This window comes from Besnoitia besnoiti, chromosome I (assembly GCF_002563875.1).
Source record: "Besnoitia besnoiti strain Bb-Ger1 chromosome I, whole genome shotgun sequence".
Lineage (NCBI taxonomy): Eukaryota > Apicomplexa > Conoidasida > Eucoccidiorida > Sarcocystidae > Besnoitia > Besnoitia besnoiti.
The window spans coordinates 3,252,700-3,265,496 of record NC_042356.1 but is presented as its reverse complement, the minus strand read 5'-3'; the positions used below and the strand labels follow the sequence as shown (position 1 = coordinate 3,265,496).

The following is a 12,797-nucleotide window of genomic DNA, read 5'->3' as shown; positions in this document are numbered from 1 at the left end:
TAGACGCATTTGAGAAGCGAATGGCGACGCGAGAAATGCCATCGCATGCACACCATGCCTCGAATCTATTCTCAAGAGCCTGTTGTTCATGCCTGTGGCTCTGTAACCTCCACAGGAACGCCACCAGCCCCCTCCCCCGTACGCATATGAATGCGTATACATATGTATACGTATGCAAGTATTTATGGGACATTGCATTTACCTATCACTGGGAAACCGGGCCCTATCATGCAGTCGCCGATACGACCCACATTCGTGCCATACGTATATGTATAAATACATGTAGATATACATTTTTGTTTGAAAATATGAATCGAGCGCAAGCCCTGCCGATCGCGGGCGCGAGCGATTTTTGCGCGAAAAGCGCAAGAAAGCTACGATGCTTCCGGTCGCTCAGACGGGCCAAGTTTGGTGAGCTCTAATCTTTCACTAAAAACACGAAACGCGTGCCCTAAATTCCAGTCAGAGACATGGCACTTCGGAGCTATCCCATGTCTCTCGGCAGCCATCTTCCTGAAGAAGCAACCAGCAGTGTGTCTTGCCGAGTACGCTCAGGGGTTCACTCGAAGTTCGAATCCCCCGGCGGCAGCACGCCGTTTTCTCGCGCCATGCGAATGAGCTCGGCAAGGTCCTTGCGTGCTTTCTGAGGAGAAACCCAGGCAGAACGCAGGGAGAACGAAATGGAAACGGAAACGAGCTGAAGCGGGTCAAGAGCACCCGCGCAAAGAGAGGCGACCGCACTCAACGCCCCAGAGGAGGTGCACGCACAGCGAGTGAAAGCATTACCCTCGAGAGACAAACACGAACGGTCTCTTTACCTCTTTCTTGACGTAGTGTACATACAGCCGCTGCAGAGTCGCGTTCCAGTTCTGGAACGTGGAGATGCCTAAAGCGCAGATTCCAGCAAAGCATGAAGACGAACGCATTCTGAGGTGAATTCAAAGCATAGACACGGTCCGGCTTCATGTCTGACCCTCGATTCACAGCTTCAGCCGTCAGGCTCGTCTCCCTGTGTTGGCTTGTTCATTCCCGCTCGTCCAAAGCGTGTGAAGTGATCCATCTAGGCTGGAGATTGACATGACAGTCCACGTCGCTCCACACAGATGCCCACAGGAAAAGGACCACCAACCAAATGGATTTCCTCCAACGCAGAGCGTACCCGAATCGTCGCGTTAGGGCAGGGGTCACGCATGCACGCATCTACGCAGATTGCGTCTCAGGGGAAAACGCATGGCGTCTGGAGCTGTGCGAAGCCTCTGCGATGTCTTACCTTGGTAGATTGTCACTCCAACGAGTGTCACAACACCAACTGTGTAGAATTTGTCGTAAACGCGCTCCTTCCGTAGGAAGAAGGCGTGCCAGTTGTATTTGTCCCAGATGAACTTGAACGGCTGATACTTCGACATCCTCGCTGGGGTAGGGTGACTTTTGGAGTAGTTGCCAAGCGCGAGGCGGCTCTGTATCGATGCTCGCTTTCTTGAACCCAGACGTCGCTGTTATACCCTCTCCCAGCTCCTGTACCTCCCGGGCCAGCATCCAGAAAAAACAAATCTCTGCAGGGAAAGCCTCCTGCACGGAGCGTCGTTTGTCAAAGGGCGTAAAACAACCGTACCCTGAGCAGACACGTGGAAAAGGAGAAGCGACTGGTGGTTCCTTTGTGGAAAACGAGTTCGTTCGAGATGAAGTCCAGGCAACCGAGGGAGGCATACGCGTGATGTCCAGCACGGTGTTGAGCAGAGCAAAGCGTCAGTCGCTGGAAGAAGTGGCAATGAAAAAGTAGGGAAAGACGCAGACTTGAGCCAGTTATCCTAGAATGGTTAGAGCCTAGAAGACTGAGCTAGAGTCCAGTGACTTCGCAGGAAGGCAGTCCAACACGCACAGGGACGCTCCTCCACGGAAGGCAGCGTGGAAAGACCAGAAACGGTCAGTCTCTGCAAGCTTCAACCAGGCAGTAGACTTTTTCAAGACGCATTATAGACCTAAACGTTTACACCGAGCGAAGAAGGTGAAAGTACTTTTCTGCCTCGACGGAAAAGTACAAGGAATGCCGGTAACCGCCACCGACTGTCGTAGGATCCTTGCATGCGCATGCAGCAGGCGAAGCACCGACCGTTCTAGAACGCTCGAAGCGATCTGTGGATCAGAACGGTATCCAGGCTTGTGCCATGGAATTTGTTTACAGTAATGGGAGTCCATTTGGTGAAGTGTCTGGCCCTAAGGTTACTCTAGAGCGAAAATCCGAATATTTCCGGCACAAATTTGCAGGGATAATGTCTACGCTGTCACGCATACGCCCCTTCACGCTGTCCCGAGCCTCAAACGGGCGACTTGCAGCAAAACGCCATTCACGCTCTGCGTGTCCGGTGGCGCCTGTTAACTGTTTCTTCTGTTCTCTTGAGGAGAATTTTCTCCACGCTCAGAGTGAACCATTCGCTGTTGCAAGAATGCGGCCTGCCAGCAACACTCAGAAAATAGGCACTGCGCTGGAGCTCTCGTGACTGTTTCAACTCCACACTGCCACCGTCTAAAATGTGACAAAGTACGGCACTGGCACCTTGCTCGAGCCATCCATCCTCTCATACTCGGGGCTGGAGCTTGCATCAAACGCTTTTGGCTGTGACAAGTCGCCCATTCCTTAATCGGCCGGAAAGGGCCTGCCGATCAGCTGCCTGCCGTGTTTCTCCGGTAGCGATACATCGCAGAAACCGTTTGCTGGGGACCTGGATTCAAGAGCAGACGCATGAACGATGTTTAATCGTAAACTATGTGCGAGGGGCATGGGCTGCATTAGGAGTGCATGTGTGGACGCCAGAGCAGGCCGTTTCTTTTTGTACGGTCAACCGACAAGAAACACGTTCGACGGCCTTTGTGCGGAGAGGACAACAGAGGTTGGTATCGGACAACAGTGTGAAGATGTTACATGGAACGATCTGTTCGCCTTTCCGCAGCGTACAAATGGAGTTCCGGGCGCATCTTCCCCCTCTGGCACATACACTGTCTGTCCTCGTCCGACTTCGTTAGAAAGCAACGATGGCAAAGCTCAGGAAACTGCACCCCGCGTGGTATCAAACGCAGGTCGTACAGCAAGCGCGTCTCGCATGTGCTTCTGCGCGTATGTGGATCGGTTGTTTCGCACGTTTTCCGAACGGGAGAACGCATACACTCGACACTGCAGCAGGCTCGGGCTTGGGGGGACACCGGATTATTGGCGGCTTGGTCGACTAGACGCCTGAGTCATTGTAAAGCAGACGGCTCTATCGTTTGGTTACCTTTAAATGCAGAGTCGGCTCCGCGCATCAAGTGAGAGGGAATTTACCATAAAACTTGTGCAGTCGCGGTATCGACGCTGTCTGCCGTTAGTCTGTACCCTTTCGGAATCCACTCAACAGCAGGAGCGATGGCTCTGCGGCACTGCCGCTAACTGTCATAGCTTCAGCTATCGAGCCTGCCAGCGAGTGAGTACGGCACACAGGGGCTACGACGTGAGCACGAAGTCACCGTTACAGTCGAGGCATACCGTGCAAACGGCGCTTGAATGGACCGCTAGGAAGAACACACAGGTGAGAAGCTGCCGCGCCTTCACGCGCAGTTACTAGGGACAATCCCGCGGTATGTGCGACTGCCAACGGAAAAGGAGGACTGGCCTTCGTCCGCCGCATTTGACACACTACGCTCGTACCTGTTGCCTCTTTTTTCCGCTCGACTGCGATTCATTGCTCATGTGCACCGAATGTGTCATGCGAGTGCCACAGTGTCTATCCGCCAGAAAGCAGTTCTTCGGGGTACCAAGGGGGGCAGATATTTTGCTCGTAGCAACTTCGTACCGCGTCCCGACACCTCGAAATCGACTGTTTAGAATGTATTCGATGTATTTGAATTTCATTCCCCGCTACCGTGTGAAAACACATTCTTGTGTTGTCTTACTTGGGCACGGCGCGCGACAAGAAGGGAAAAACAGCCGGCGGCCTGGGCTAGCGACTTTGTTGCAAGTTGAATGAAACTGGAAATGACGCTTTGTGGCATACGGACCGAGAATTCCGATGAAGCACCCGTCTGCGTTTCGCTGACAGCATTCCACGGCTTATCCGCCAATGCCCCTGAAGATGCGTCGCGGAAAACATCGCGTGACCCGATGGTGTGACGCCAATGCTGGCACACTGCGCGGAGGCCTGGACATATCCCAGCACAGTTTTTGAAACGTCTCTTCCTTCTGCTTTCCCCAACTGGCTGGCACATTCGCGGCGCTTTGACGTGATTACTCTCTCTGGGTGTTACCCGGAGACAAAGCGTTTACCTGCACTTCTGCCGCAACATGCACGGGCAGAGTGTTCTCTCATGCAGGCGCGCGAATAGGGAAAAAGGCTAGCGCCGCGAGGTCACCGGGGGTCAATCCTGTGTTGTGTCACAATGTGTCCTGCATTTTGACTCCGACAAATGCTTTGGACGAGCTGTTCCTGTGGGTGTTGAGTTATAGTTGTGGCGGGCTTCGTTATGAATCGTTTTTCACCCCGCTGTATTCCGCGTGTTTCGGGGGAACCGCAGGGCGAGACAAGACACAGGCCGCGTGAGAGTCAAAAACAAGTCTAAATCCCCCCCCCCCCCCCCCCCCCCCCCCCCCCCCCCCCCGTGGGAGCGTCGCGCGTCCATCTCGCCCCCCCCCCTACTGTTCTCGTGTGTTTCCAGGCCCAAAAAGGGTGAACAGCCAAAATCAGGCGTCCACCGGCGTGACGAGAAAAATTTGCAGCGGACTTACCGCTTTTTGAGGTCACTTTCGACCGGTAGAGTGTGTGAAGAAAGAGGAGACACAAGCCCAGCCGTGTCGAAGATTGCCGTCTCCTCGAGGATCGTTGACTAAGTCATTCTTGTGCACTCCTCCTGTTCAGCGGGTGACTGTGACATCGGCGAAAAACATCATTACGAAGGGGCGCTCCAGACCAGGTCACCCCCAGACAAGGTCACTCCGCAAGTGGGAAAACCGCCGCACGCGCAGCGCGGCGAGAGAGTCTTTGCGGATGATTTCCCGGCAGTTCCCGCGATCCACCTGTAGCTGGTCCCACGGTCTGTTTTCGCCACAAACCACTCGGTGCACATGCCAACGTGCAGTTGAATGGCAACAGTTTGGTTCCCCTTTTTTCATTCCCTCTGACTGCATTTTTCCTGGCGGGCCTAGTCCCCCGCCCCGTGCATTGACTCGTTCCGCATTTTCTCCAGAGTTTCCGCGAACATTTTTGGGCGGGTCTGCGTCATCCTGAGCTTCAGGAGTTCCCCCCACTGCCCTTGTCTCTCGATATTTTTTCAGCTGACGGTGTTTTTTCCGGTTTGCCAGGCTGGTGCGTTCGCTGCCAATGGCTAGCAGCCAAAGAACCCGCCGTGGGGTATTCTTTAGATTTGACGCGGACGCGGTGCATTCTGGTGTCTGGCTCTGCCTGGCGCCCGCGGAGAGCGCAGTGAGAAGGCGGTCTGCCTGAGTATTTCTGCGCGCCTTGTCTCTACATCTTTGAGTCCAAGCTGCCTCACAGTATCTTGTCCCGACCCCGTGGTGTTTTCTCCCTCGTGGACGTATTTTCCCGTGTACAGTCACAGGGGCGATACGCACGGCGAGAATTACGCGTAAACGAGGCTCTGCAGGCTTTGTAGCGCTTTGGACGAGTCTCAGGCTTCCTGAGGATCTTTTCAGCGCGGATCTACCGTTGGGTCCCCTGAGCCGCGCCGACGTGTTCGCTGGGCGAAGAGAAACCTGTCCCGACCATGGCGCGCAGAAAACGATCTGCCCTCCTCTCCAGGACTGCAGCTCTGGTGCCGGCGGTCAACGCCGCGGCGCTGACGGCATTTGCTGTCTTTTCGCCGCTCGCGTCGGCCTCTCTGACGATTCTTCGCTCGCCCTCTCCCGAGGCCGAGTCGAAGGCGGCACCGTCAGCCGACGGGAGCGCGGCGGCCGTCGCTGGAGGGGAGGCCACAGACACGCCAAAACTCGACACCGTGACGACGTGTTTGCTTCTCATTCCGGGGCTCGTCGGCCTGCTCTGGGCGGGGTACGAGGCTTGGAGAATCTCCAAAGTCAAACTCGAGGGTCCGCTTGTTGGAGATGACAGCAAACGGCTCACAGATCCGCTCTACGTCGAGGTACGCCCTGTGTAGTGTGCGTGTGAGTCCAAAAATCGTAGTAACTTCTTTCTTGAAACAGCGGCTCGCCCCGGTAGCACGGATGCGCTAATGGGTGGCGAGCGACCCGTCTGCCACTACCGGCGGAGGCGAAGGCGTTTGTGGCTTTTTCTCCGGAGTGCGCGCCCGCATGCGATCGTGAGTCCACGCCTCCGCAAGCTCACTGGGGGGCTGCGTGTTTTACTTGCAAAAACGAAGACGAAGGTTCGCAGTGGATGGCGTTTCGTCGGCGTTAGTTGGTGGACAGAGAAACTGTCTTTCTGTGGTCTGCAGATGTCCGGAAATATCCAGCAGCAGCTGCATATGATGAAGAGCATTTCGAAATGCATCGCCGAAGGCGCGGGAACGTTTCTGAAGCAAGAGTTCAAGTACATGGCGGTGTACGTTGTCGTCTTCTCCGCAGTCTTAGGAGTCTTCATCAACTTGCGTAGGCTACTTTCTCTCCTGTAGTGCTTCAAGGCTCGATGATTAACAGGCTTACGTGGCCGCGATGCTTCATACCGTTAACCCGCTACACACACACGGTGTGGTGCAACACACTTATGTTCCCCTCCGTATATATATATATATATATATATGTATACATATCGTTCACCTTAGCTGGTATACATTTCCACCACATTGGTGTCGGAGATATTCGTGTATTCCTAAAACATGTCCAGTTCTTTAATTCCGTACTTGTCTCGAATATGCTTTGTAAGCACCAGTGAGATGATTCCGTATCATCCAGCATTTTGCGCCCTCACGTTCCAGCGCCTACACGGTGATTGCTGCTGCATATTGTTGTAATTTCTCGATGTTGAATCGGTTCGCCCAGCGTGAAACGCATCCTAAAAGCCTCACGTAGTCAGAATAGGTTTTGCTTGATGTATTTGATGGTGGCATGTAGGTGTGTTTTACCTGCTTCTTTGTCCACGGGTGAGTTGTGTGAGCGCCGCTCTCTGTGGACCCTTTGTCAGCTTCCTCGCGTATTTCGTTGTTTTTTCCTACCATTCCGCAGCAACTATGGTTGCCTTCGTTCTTGGGGCGCTGACATCGATTCTCTGCGGCTTCGTGGGCATGAAAATTGCGGTTTACGCCAACGTGCGGACCTGTCACGAAGCGTGGATTGACCTGGGGCGGGGCTTTCACGTGGCGCTGACAGCTGGCAGCGTCATGGGATTCGCGCTGGTCTCGCTTGGCGTCTTGACACTCGTTGCCCTGATTCTAGTCTACCGCATGCCGGCGTTCTTCGGCACCGATCCGGAAGCTCAGAAGGCGCTCTTCGAAGCCGTTGCAGGTGCGAAGGTTTCGCCGGCCTCACCAGCACCGAACCCCTATAAACCTTCTCTTCTGGTGGCGCTTTTCTGCTGCCTGTAGGGGGTTAGTGTATCTTTAGCGTTCTTTATGCCAACGCATAAGAAGACATTTGCTTTGTTTACCCCGTCTGCTGCGCCGGTCAGAGCAGAGGCATGCGCACCGATACAGTCCTTGTGTGGCATCGCGTCATGTCATTCCTAGGTTTATATAAACTACCTTTTTCTGGAGAGTATACTACGAGTTGGACTACTGGTCTAGTTTTGGATGGGGCGCCACCCCACGGCGTTTGTCTGTCTTCCTGAGAAGGCATTTTTGTCACTCTGAGACGCGTGTTTCGCTTGCCCTGTGTCTGGTTGACGTGTTGTGCGTCGCAGGGTATGGCTTGGGTGGTTCCTCGATCGCGTTATTCGCGCGCGTCGGCGGAGGCATTTACACCAAAGCGGCGGACGTGGGCGCGGATTTGTCAGGGAAGAATGCTTATGGCATGTCTGAAGACGATCCCCGGAATCCCGCGTGCATCGCGGACAACGTCGGCGACAACGTGGGCGACGTGGCGGGCATGGGTGCGGACTTGTTTGGGTCTTTGGCTGAGGCGAGTTGCGCAGGACTGGTGATTGCGGGCGCGTCGGTGGCCTCAGCTGGAGCCTCCCACTCGGAGCTCGCGTTCAGCTGGGCAGGCCTGATGTTTCCCGTCTTGATTTCGAGTACGGGGATCTGTTCTGGGATCGTGACTGTGACCCTCTTGCGCGGCTGTTGCTCAGTACGGTCTTACGACGACGTTGAACGCGCGCTTAAGTGGGTCATGTTTCTCAGCACGGCGCTCGAGACGCCCGTCTCGATTCTGCTCGCCTACTTCTTCTTGCCGCCGGCGTTCGCCCTGGACGGCTACGAGGGCGTCGCCACCTGGTGGCATGCGGCGGTATGCGTGGTGATGGGCCTCTGGGCTGGTCTGGCGATCGGCACCGTCACTGAGTACTACACGTCGCACTCGTACTTCCCTGTGCGGGAGATCGCCCAGACGCAGATCGTCTCTGCAGCCACGGGCATCATCTACGGCTTGGCACTCGGGTACTTGTCGACTGTCGTCCCGATTCTCTGTCTCGGCGTCGCGATCTTGGTGTCGCACACCATGTGCGGCATGTACGGCATCGCCCTCGCTGCGCTCGGCATGCTCTCCACGCTCACCATGGGTCTCATGATTGACGGATACGGCCCCATCAGCGACAACGCCGGCGGAATCGCGGAAATGGCGGGTCTCGGCGCAGACGTCCGCAGCCGCACAGACGCCCTCGATGCCGCTGGAAACACCACAGCCGCCGTGGGAAAGGTAGGCAGCGGAGGCGAGAGGGCGGCGACGAGGAGGGAACAGACACAGGACCCTCGTGGTCTATGCAGCTTGAGCGAGACTAGGGAAGAAAAGCGCCAACCTCCAGTTGGGGGGACGGAGGGGGGGGAATAAGAGACTGAAGAGAGAAAGCGATCAGAAGCCACAAGTGCCATCCCCTGTGCTTGATCAGCAGGCGTCGGAGTCGCGTGCTGGGCGTCATTTTCCTTCACGATGCCTCCTCTGAGCGATTTCACTGCTGCTGCGGTATTGGGGAAGCGATCGTCGCCGTTCGAGGGGTTGTCTGGCGATGCCAGGAATGGCTGCGACGCGTTGGGCGCGCGAGACCGCGTGGCCGCGAGGCGGGAGAAACATCACAGATTTTCGGGACTCTGGCTGTTTCTTGTGAGATGAGAATCATGATTGGGGGAGATCGCTGTGTGTGTTCTTTGCATTGTTTCGTCGTCTCAGGGCTACGCCATCGGCTCTGCGGCACTGGTGTCTCTCGCGCTCTTTGGCGCGTTCACCGTGCGAGCGAAGATCACAGCAGTCGACGTCCTCGACCCATGGACCTTCACAGGCCTGTTGATTGGCGCCATGATGCCTTACGCCTTCAGCGCCATGACGATGAAGAGCGTAGGCATCGCCGCGAATGATATGGTTCAGGAGTGCCTCAGGCAGTTTCCGCACATCATCGAGGGCACCATGGAGCCGCAGTATACGCGGTGCGTCGCCATCTCCACGCGCGCCTCTCTTCACGAGATGGTTGCCCCTGGCGCGCTGGTCATCTGCACTCCGATCGCTGCCGGGATGGCCTTTGGAAAAAACTGCACGGCTGGCTTGCTGGCGGGGGCTCTCGTCTCCGGCATTCTGCTGGCCATTTCGGCGTCAAACTCGGGAGGCGCGTGGGACAACTCAAAAAAATACATTGAGGTAAGGCCGACCATCGATGACGATCCGTCATGGAGGGGCCGGGCCGATGCCTGCTCTCCATCCGCGCACTACTTTGCGTGTGCCAGTCGAATAAGACTGGGAGTTCTAGTCCGTGGATTGTATCAGCACCTCCACGTGGGCTTATTATTACTCCGTTGTTGTTGAACAGGAGTCCGGAACGGCGGTGCGCCACTCTCACATATGTAGATATTCTCGCGTTTTCGCTTCAGGCGGCGTACGCCACAGTGTGGCCCCGATCCGTTTTCAGTGGGCTCGCTAATTCGGAATGAGGTCGCTGTGTGTCGACTTGGCTGCAGTCTGGAGCGCTAGGACCCGACCACTCAAAGGGATCCGAGGCCCACAAGAACGCAGTCACTGGCGACACAGTTGGCGACCCGCTCAAGGACACTTCCGGGCCGTCGCTCAACATTTTGATCAAGCTCTCAGCCATAATTTCCCTCGTCTTTGGTTCCTTTATCGCCGACAACTTCTCAAATGCTCATGGAGGACCCGTTTGGATCCCCGTGCAGTAACGCCGCGGCAGAGAGACTCTTTCTTTTCTTGTGGGCTCCTGCCTATGCTCGGCAGACCGTGGCTGCCCTACGCGCGAGGGCAGGGAAGATTTGTGGCGGTGTCATTTCTGAAGGGACTCTGGGGGAGACCCACCCCCGATGGAAGGAAAGGCAGTGATGGGGAGCAGCGTGCATTGTTGTCTCGATTGCTGGCATTCGTACCTTCGCTGTCTTTCGTCAAGGATAGAGACGTATCTGTCTGTGTGATGCTTTATTTATACGAATGAATGGCATTTGGCCGCGCAATTTTTTTCACGTAGTGTGGAGGTTGTCTCTTTTGCGGGTGGTGGGACGAGAGACGATCCACTTCAGATGAGCAGTCACGAGGCGAGGATCCTCTCCTGTCCTCTAGCCAACTGCAGCGACGAAGCCGTGCCGGAGTCATTGCTGCTTGGGAGGATCTGTGCGAAACACTTTGTCGATCCAACCGTGGTACCTAGACTAAAATCTTGCCCGGCAGCTCAGTGAAGGATGTATGCGGCGCGTGTGAAATGCGGACTCTGAAGCTTTCCTGCGTTGTCTGATCCGGGGTGAGTGTGTGGGTCGAGTGCGGTGTTTCAAGTTCCGTACGTTTGCCGCTGCACCAGCTGGAGATCTTCTCGCTCCACTGTGCTTGACCCCACCGGGGCGAGCAGTGTGTATAAACTGCTTTCAGACGTTCAGATGGCATTGGCTGTATTGTAGAAGTAATTGCTTCGACACCGAGGGCTCGCTCGCTGCACCACGGGGGCCGGGAAACCCCCAGTTGTCCCCATACTTCGCTAATGGAGGACTGGAGTCAAGCAGTGTCCTGACACGGATATCTGTAGGCCTCACTCCGCACCAGCGGTCGGGGGTTGTACCACCTTATGCTAAAATACGGTCGCAGCTGGTGATGACGCTCAATGACTGAAAGCACAGTGAGGCTTGAGGTCACGTTGGCGGAGTAGCTGAAGAAACACGACACGCGTTGCGATCGCCGCTGTGGTGTAACGGTTATTGATTGCCTGTTGCGGAATGAGGCTGACGCGATGTGGTACATCTTGACGCCGCACGCTACCCGGACTCAGCTGCATAACGCAGACGTACCAGAGTGAAAAATCGCTCGCTGCACTGTGCCAACGTTGAAGCCCCTTTCTCAGAAACAACGCAGTAACTTGAAGTACCCATTCACAACATCACAGATTCATACCTTTGTATGTTCGCGTTCGTACATAGCATGACACTCCATGTTCAGAGGTGCCTTGTGGCCACACACGCCGCTGCAGGTCCAGACACCGAACTCAGAAGTGAGACTGGCACACCCCACGCAGTCTGGACAACGGAGCTGCACCGCACCTCCGTTGGCCTGCCCCCTTGACTGGTTCAGGACATGATCGCTTTGAACGAAATAAGAATACCCCAAATCAGTCCCCAAATCCACCCTACAAACGGCAGCAGGAGCTGCATAACCCCGATGAGCATGTCCACTGCATCATTCTCCAGAAAACCAATAATAACCATGCCCAGGCCGAATATGAAACAATTAAGTACGCCTAGCGCGAAGTATATGATTTTGTCGTGCGCCGTCCCGGGTGGAATGGGCACCTCGAGTCGCGTCACGCGTTTGATTAGATCGTTGACTGACATTTCGTCAAAATGAGATGCGCCAAATGATGGAAAAGGTTTTTCGGCAAAAAGGTCTACGAACTGCGCTTGCATAAGAAAAGAGGTAACAGACCCACTGCGGGAACATAGCGCACGAGGTGGCTAGCTTCTGCACGTTGCGCTTTTGACGCAGGATCGACGCGTCTCGTAAGCATTCTGTTAGTCTCCCAAACAAAAAGCTGTGGCTACCGGGTTCGGCATTCCTCATGGCCATCGGAGGCCAACAGATCTAGCAAACGGGGGGCTGCCTCCGCTCATCTCGACGCGGAGAATGTGTAGTCTGAACATCTTTTGTTGAGACCGGATGATCTCCTAATCAATGCAGTGAATAGAAATAGCAACGCAGATTCTTAGAGCTATTTCAGCCCGGAAGCGTGACTGCAGATCTGGGATGTCACGCTGAGACAGCGGACGGCAGAAGTGACTCAGAATAGACTTGTAGAATACCACACTCCGGTGGCTGTGCCACTCCTGATGCCGCCCACTTTAGTGGCATTGCATCAAGGTTCAATGAGATATATCGGTGTCACGGAGCCGTATGCGAATGATGGTTTCGGGAAGACAGCCGTATGCGAATGATGGTTTCGGGAAGACAGTTTGCAAAGCGCCCACTGCTGAGATCACCGCGTTCGTCCTACGATGCAAGGGAAGTGCAACGACGTTTTCTGCAAAAGAAAATGAGTACACTTCACCGGCACACAGGCCGAGTGCATATCTGACAGCCAACAGGGGGGCGACAAGACAGTGCCCAACGGCTCCACGGTGAATCCTTACGCTCTCACATTATTTGTGAAGTCTTCGAACGGCCGGCTACGCTGTGCTGCTCGCCCGCGCACGGGTTTCTGGTCTCTTCACATGGTGAGGCATGCATGGACCGTCGT

At 55.2% G+C, this 12,797-nt stretch overlaps 2 protein-coding genes across 2 annotated transcripts; one reads left to right on the top strand and one right to left on the bottom strand.

Moving 5' to 3' along the window:
* Positions 1-559: 559 nt before the first annotated feature.
* Positions 560-1,406, bottom strand: BESB_004850 (uncharacterized protein; the record flags this gene model as incomplete). Its single annotated transcript, XM_029359240.1, has 3 exons — positions 560-643; positions 819-886; positions 1,271-1,406. 3 exons carry the CDS (start codon positions 1,404-1,406, stop codon positions 560-562), a joined length of 288 nt encoding a protein of 95 aa, XP_029222153.1.
* A 4,342-nt stretch (positions 1,407-5,748) lies between these two features.
* On the top strand, positions 5,749-10,251 carry BESB_004840 (V-type H(+)-translocating pyrophosphatase VP1; the record flags this gene model as incomplete). Its single annotated transcript, XM_029359239.1, has 6 exons — positions 5,749-6,123; positions 6,436-6,589; positions 7,163-7,441; positions 7,836-8,788; positions 9,257-9,718; positions 10,036-10,251. The coding sequence occupies 6 exons, from the start codon at positions 5,749-5,751 to the stop codon at positions 10,249-10,251; spliced, it is 2,439 nt and encodes an 812-aa protein (XP_029222152.1).
* Between the last annotated feature and the right edge of the window lie 2,546 nt (positions 10,252-12,797).